Below are 7,443 nucleotides of genomic sequence, written 5' to 3' on the forward strand. Positions count from 1 at the left end.
ACACACACATACACACCAGCACACGCACACAGGGGATTCATCCACAAACAGTTCCTGTGACTTCCTCAGGGATTGAATTGTTCCTGTGTCTGTAGAACTGAGTGGTAAACTTTATATGGTGGTGACAGGTCAGAACCCTCCTGTAACTGGCTGATTTGCAGTAGGGCAAATCAGTTCTTGAGCTCTGGAAATAACAACAAACATAAAATGTAGAGTAGAACGTTCTGGGCAGATCACAGGGCAGGAGCAAGGCCTGTCCTAGGGTTATCACCCGATCATCAGCCCGGAAGGGCGGGAAGTAGAACTGATGACAAGTGCTGACGCCTCTTACCCTCCTGCAGGACCCCAAAACAGAGATCTTACCTGAGAAGGGGTCTCTATTCCCTGGAACTTAGTGCTGTTGGTTTTATCAGTCCTCCGCTCCCCAAAAAAGAAAAGGCTTTCCTGCGAGGAAAGTGGGCAATCTTCTTTCTACTCCAGGCATTCTTGCAGTCTGGCTTCCTAAAGCTGGCAGTGTCAGGGTAGAGGCTCCCCCAAATAGCACAGTCGGAAACCCACAGCAGTGGGGGTATTCAGGAAACCAAAGACTTGTAAGCACAGAGGACCTAAAGCGGGGCAGGCTAGGAAGTGTCTGGTCTAGCCCTTCCACCTTCTGCTTTACAAACGGGAAACAGGCCAGGCTCAGTCCAGACAAGCAGGTCGGCTAAGCTCAGGCTCAGGGGCTCACTGATGCCGCTGGACTGGCTGGCCAGCAAGCCTGGGGGATTGCCCTCCTTCCACAGACCCCCCCTTGTTGGGGTGACGGGGGCACTCCATTGTGCGCGGCTGTTACGTAGGTGCTGGGGATCTGGGCTTGGGTCAGGCTCTTCACCCACACAATCTCCTTTAGAGGCACTATTCTAATTAATCTTGATATTATTCTTATAACAAAGGACAAAGGCATGTGATTGGGGGGGGGACGTTTTGGCCACTGAGGACTTTTCTTTTCTCTTTCTTTCTTTTCTTTTTCCTCTGATACCCCAGGCTGGCCTTGAGGGTAAGAGCTTCCCGCTTCAGCGTGGAATGCTGGGACCAGGGGCAAGTATCCACAAGCCTGACCAAGCCTTATACCTTTGCATGATTAGTTTAACCTATCTTACCTTAATCCTGAAGTTACCAAGCCCTGAGTCTATTAAAATGTTGGTATTGTATATATCATGATCTTTATACTATTAAAAAAATATTGCTCAAAATGTGACACATCTTAATTAATGGGGTATTTTGCATTCTCTTAAGTTTTGTGTCCCTCTGACCTCAGCTGAGTCCTGGCCCAGAACAAGAGATAGGTCAGCTACTGATCACATTTAAACCACAGACTACTAAGAGTAGGGTTTCTGAAAAACAATACAAAACAAAAAAACACCTCTCTAGTTTAACTTACATGAGTCATGACCCAAAGAATCTTAACATTTTACAGTGACGCTTCAGAATAAGCAGATTCAACCCACACGAGAGAGTATAGTGATGTTTTTTCATACCTTTGCACTTAAAACTATGTCATCAGCAAGGAGGCACGCGCAAATCATGGTTCCAGTTCTTCCTGGAAAGAAAAGGCCATTTAAGGAGTCACTGCTCATCCTAACGCTCAACTTAAAAACTCACTCAGAGGACCTGGGGAGATGATTCACTTCGTGACATGCAGAAAGCATCAGGCCTTGAGTTTGGGTCCTAGCAGCCACGTGAAAGCTGTTGTGACAGTGTTAACCTTGGCTCCAGCACTGGGAGATGGAATCGGGGTGCAGAGGCTTGTTAGCCAAAACAGCTAGCTCTGGGTCCAGGGAGAGAACCTGTCTCAAAAAAATAAGGTGGGGCACCAGCAAGACAGATCAGTGTGTAAGGCGCTTGTTGCATGAGCTGACAACCTAAATTCAATCCCCAGTGCACTCACACAGTCACAAACGTAAGCAGTTATACAAACACTCACACACATGCAATGCATGTACACTCAGACACATATATACAGAAAACACACACCTACACTCACACACACAACACACACATACTTACACATGCACACACACACACACACATGAATGTACATATTAACACTCATACACACACATACACTTAAAGACACACACTCATACACCACTCACACACATACACACACACCCTCAGGCACGCACACACTCACGCCATATAAATTAACACACGATAGTTATTTTTTAAGGTGAAAATCAATTGAGGAAGAAATACCAAGGTCTACCCCTGACAACCAGCAGAAATACCCAAACAGCATTTTGTGTAAGTAAATGTGTCTGTCCCAAATATTTTCATTCAGAAGTAGCCAAAATCACTACCCTGTGTCTGTACCTGGAACTCAGTGTCCTACTGTGGGCACAAGACACAACTGTTGCTGAGGAGAGCTTTTCTTCAGTCTCTGATGCACAAATTGCAATAAAGGCAAAGAGGGTCATCTCTGCTAGGTAGGACTCTAACCCTAACCCACTACTCATATTCCTGATTTTTGTTTTTTGGTTCTCTCTCTCCATCTTCTTTACAGCCTGATCCCAGTTCCCTTCCCCCTGTCCTCCCAGTCCCACCCTCATGACCCCACCCTCCAAATTCCCCCTCTCTCCTTCTTCTCAAAGAAGGGAATCCCCCATGGGTACCCACTCTCTGGCACCTCAGGTCACAGCAGGACCAAGTGTATCCTCTCCCACTGAGGCCAGACAAGGCAGCTGAGCCAGGGAAAAGGGATGCAAAGGCAGGCAACAGAGTCAGAGACAGCCACTACTCCCGTTGTTAGGAGACTCACATGATGACGAAGGTACACATCTGCTACACGTGTGTTCCTAGGTCCGGCCTGTGCCTGCGCTTTGGTTGGTGGTTCCCTCTCTGTGAGCCCCCAGGGGCCCAGCTTAGTTATATCTGGTTTTTGTAGTGAATATAAAGGAAACACCTATAACACCGTGTAGCCTATGCAGTGCCCATCATTCCTTCCAGTTAAGGGTTCTTAGTTAACTAAAAACAAAGACAAACAAAAAACTACCCATAGTCCCATGCAGCACAGAGCGCCCTCAAGGTCACTACATAGCCAAGGATAAGGATGCCCTTGGCCTTCCTTTTGCCTCTACCCTCCACATACTGAGGTTACAGGGGTGCACCGCCACATCTGACTTAAGAATTTCTAATTGTATTGAAGTTTTCAGAGGGATAGAGAAAATTGTATACTTACCAGTATTTTTATTAAAATTGTTTCATTTCTCTCCTCTTCATTTCCCTCCTTCTCTTTTTGCTTTATCAAGCACACACCTTTGACTGTGTACCTGACCCTACTTCAGCTTTATGCTTTATTCCAATGTATGTTTTTCGTCTGTCATACAAACTTTGAGCTCTGGAAGCATGCTACTTCTTTTATCTTGTACAGTAATTCGTATCTTTGGACTTAGTCAACACAAACTGAACTTAATTATCTTACACAGTTCTGAATTTAACCTTGTTATATGAGAGGCACATTTTCTGTTTTGCCCTTTACTTTTTCCAATGAATTACAGTTGTGGTTTTAATATATAACAAGCACACAAATACCCCTACCAAGACTCCTGTGTTTGAAATCTGGGTCCCAAGCTAATGGTGCAGTTTCTAAAGGCTGTGCGCTTAGGAGATGGTGGGTGGTCTGGCTAACAGAAGTAGATGCTGGGCATGATATTTGCTTCTGATTCTGAACTCCAAGAACTCTGGTTTTTTTTTTAACTTATCTATTCATTTTACAACCTGATTACAGCCCCCTCCCTCTTCGCCTCTTGGTCCCACTCACCCTCTCTCTTCTCCCCTTTCCCCTCCCCACTCCTCAGATAAGGGGAGCCCCTTCCCCAAGAACCTTGAGCTCATTGGCACAGGAGATAACTTCCTGAACAGAATACCAGCAGCTCAGGCTCTAAAGATCTACATTTAATAAATGGGACCTTTCGAAACTGAAAATCTTCTGTAAGACAAAGGACACTGTCAGTAAAATGAAAGTCTACAGACTGGGAAAAGATCATCACCAATCCTACATCCAACAGAGGGCTAATAGTCAAGATATATAAGAACTCAAGAAATTGAACACCTTGATGAGCTGAGTCCAATCGCCAAGACCTGCATGGGAGAAGGAAAGAACAGACTCTGACAAGTTGTCTTCCATATACACTGACACACACATGCAGAGACAGACAGACAGACAGACACAGACAGACACAGAGACACAGAGAAAAAAGAAAAGGAGCAAGGGAGGGAGGGAAGGAAGAAAGAAAGAGAGAAAGGTAATAAAATGAAAAGCCAACAGGTAAACCAGACCGAAGTCTTTGGGTAGTTACTAAAAGGGTAGCTGGAAGATACAGCCTAGTGGGAGAGCGTTTGCCCAGCTTACGTGTACAAGTCTCTGGTTTGAGACGGAAACGAGTCAGCTAGTTAATGAATTACAGAGTAGAGCATTAGGGAAGCAATTATGAAAATTCAGTTAGCCTCTCCCTAACCCTCTTTACAGAACATTTTGAGTAAAAGCTGACTGCAGGACATCTAAGTCCACTGCAACCGTTCTGCCCCATGAAAGGAGAGCAGACACGGTTCCGGACCAGACATCCCGTGTGGCTTCTCTTCCCTGTTCTTTCTCATATAAGGCTCTTTTTGTCCTGAAAAAAATGACATTAAAAACCTGAGGTGGAGACTAAGATCTGTCTTCCTCGGGGGCTTTGCCTGAACCTGTTTCCCTCCATCATTTTCTGTGCCACGGGTCTTCAGCCAAGTGGTGAACAGCAGGAAGCTCAAATCCCAGTGACGGATGGTTATGGCACAGCCAGCAGGGAGAAAGAAGCTGACGCTGAGAGTCACTACAGTGTTTCCATGGTGGGGGTGGGGCACAGAAATATCTCATAAAAGGGATCTCAGCTCAACTGCTAGTGGCTAGTTGAATTTATGGCTGCAACTATAGTAACACGTAAGAAATGGCTAGAAAATGCTCTATTACACAGTAATGGCTACGTTGATTGTTGGTCAAAGAAAGGAGGTTTTGATTGGGGAAAGCTGAATCAGTTCCATCCTGGCCCCAGATATCTGGAAAAGTACTTTGGTTGGAGTACTTCATCAAGTGTTTTAGTTTTTGAGGAGCTTACAAGATTCAGCTTAGGAATATCACACCCATATGCACTGTCATCACTCTTTGGGGTTTAAGCAACTGTTTAGACCTCTTTGAGACCATTTCCCCCCCAGTACTGATTCATTTAAGTTACCTCCACCAACTAAGCATTTGTGCAAGTGGGATGGGATTAAAGTCCTGGGAAATTTGTTTGGAGAGTACCTGTTTGGTTTGACTTACACTTTTCTTTTTATAGCAACTCTGTGAGTGTGTGTTACATGTATGTATTTGTGCATTTGAGATAAGGATTTAATGGTCACAAAGCTCACTGATTTGCTACAGTAGCTTACTCATGAGCCCTAGACATCTGTCTGTCTCAGCCCCGCACATGCTGGTTACAGACAGGCTGGTTTTCACATGTGTTCTGGGGATCAGAACTCAGGTCATTGTGTTTACAGAAAAAGCACTTTGCTGAGTGAGCTATTTTCTCAACTCCTCTTTTTAAAAAAATGTTAAAACCAGTTCTGAACTTGCTTTATTTAAAAATAAAATACACAATTTCACCATACCAGAGACCACTACACAAAACCACAACGAATCAAAATGCAGAGTTGTGGAGCCCAGTCCCATTGAATACAGCTACAAAACATGGCCACACCTAAGACTCAGGGGACATTGTGGAAGAGGGGGGCAGATAGACTGTAAGTCAGAGGATCAGGGAGTTTGTTGTGAGATTGTGTCTTCTAGTGACATCAGATCTGTAGAGATTGTGTCTTCTAGTGACGTCAGATCCGTAAGGTCTCAACATCATGACTGCCTAAAGGTGAGCTGAACAAGGAGGACACCAGTGAACACTCTAAACTGGGCAGAAAAAAGGCCTCAACCCTACACAAAGAACTCCAGTCAACTGAGAAAAGATGAGAATGGGAGAGTTGGTCCTTTCCAGGGAAGATCACCCTGACTGATTGTTCAGTATCAAATAGTCACCCCTAAAAACATACATACAGGTAATGTTGTATGGACTCAACAGGTTGTATTGGGGAATACAAAATACACACAGGCATACATACATACACAAATACATATAATCATTCAGCAACAGCTGATGAAAAGAGAGGCCAGGAGTTTGAAGGAGAGCGGGAAAGGGTATGTGAAAAGGTTTGCAGGTAGGGTAGAAAAAGGAGAAATGTAATTAAAATAAAAATCTCTAAAATAAAAGTGAAAGCTCACAAAGTGTAGATTGTGTTGCTCATGTCCTCTCGAATGGGGGTTCTCCCAGTGGGGCATGAAGGACCTGTCAGACCTCTGAAGGGACTGATTCTTCCTTTCTAAGAAACTATGGATTGCTAATAGCGCCTTAGTTAGGGGTGGGACTTTGCGCCCACCTCCTACTCTATAATGGGATTTTTGTCTGGCTTGAACTGTCACAACTGCTGTGAGTTCCTATGTTCAACTGCCTTTCTTCATCAGGAAAATATTGTTTCCTTATGGCTATATACTACTTCCAACTCATACAGTCTTCCCCCCTCCCCCAATGATCCCTGGGCCTTGGAAAGAGGGTGTGTAATATAGCTGATCCATTCAGGGCTGAGCGCTCTGTAGTCTTTCATTCTTTATATCTTGACTAGTTGTGGGTCTCTGTATTAGTCACCATTTTAGAAAGCAGAAGCGCCTCTGATGATGGGCGAGGGATGTGCTAGTCAATGGTCTAACAGTATGTCATTAGGAGTTATTTTAGTCCTATGTCCATTTAACAGAGTCTCTCTTAGACTCTGTGGACAATCTTATCACAGAGCCAGTAATAGTGTCGGGTGTGGGTTTCAATCTGTGGAATGGTCCTCAAATCTAATAAAAAAGTGGTTGGTTATTCCCATTCCAGCCATAAGCATGCCTTGTCCACTGGCCATTACTGAGGTTCAGAGGGTTCACAGCAGGATAAGATGCTTTACCTTCTGCCCCTGGCAGCATGAATAGTAAGCTTCCGAACTGTGAAAGCTAGCCAGCAGGGATGAAGCTTCCAAGGGAGAACCCTGCTTGATTTCCCATTGTTCTATGATTAATGTGTGTGGTCTCATCAGCAACAGAGTCTTACCATCACGTTCTGGAGGGACACCAAGAGCATTGGCAGTAGCCTGTAATGTTTGGGGATGTATAGGACATCACCGGGCTACAACTCCAAAAGAGGGAACCCATTCCTCTTACATGGGGCATGTAACTAAGAAGGGAGCCCTCAAAAGATAAAATATGAATGGCCAAGAAAAGGTTTGTTTTTTTAATGTCCAATAGTCTTAGGCATTAGGGAAATGCAAATTAAAATTAGTTTGAGGTTTCATCTTACCGAAGTCAGA

General features: G+C 44.5%; 1 protein-coding gene across 3 annotated transcripts in view; it reads right to left on the minus strand.

The window, feature by feature from the left end:
• LOC129666278 (phosphatidylinositol 3,4,5-trisphosphate 3-phosphatase TPTE2-like) overlaps positions 1-7,443 on the minus strand; it is a 39,878-nt gene that overhangs the window by 18,370 nt on the left and 14,065 nt on the right. For all 3 annotated transcript variants that reach the window (XM_055593310.1, XM_055593309.1, XM_055593308.1), the window contains 2 exons: positions 1,518-1,579; positions 364-444 (listed from right to left, as the gene is read on the minus strand). In XM_055593310.1, coding sequence (XP_055449285.1) covers positions 364-444; positions 1,518-1,579 — 143 coding nt within the window. The remainder of the gene's footprint in view (positions 1-363; positions 445-1,517; positions 1,580-7,443) is intronic.

The sequence above is a fragment of the Psammomys obesus genome, unplaced genomic scaffold, assembly GCF_907164565.1.
Source record: "Psammomys obesus unplaced genomic scaffold, mPsaObe1.curated_primary_1811, whole genome shotgun sequence".
Taxonomy (NCBI): Eukaryota; Metazoa; Chordata; class Mammalia; order Rodentia; family Muridae; genus Psammomys; species Psammomys obesus.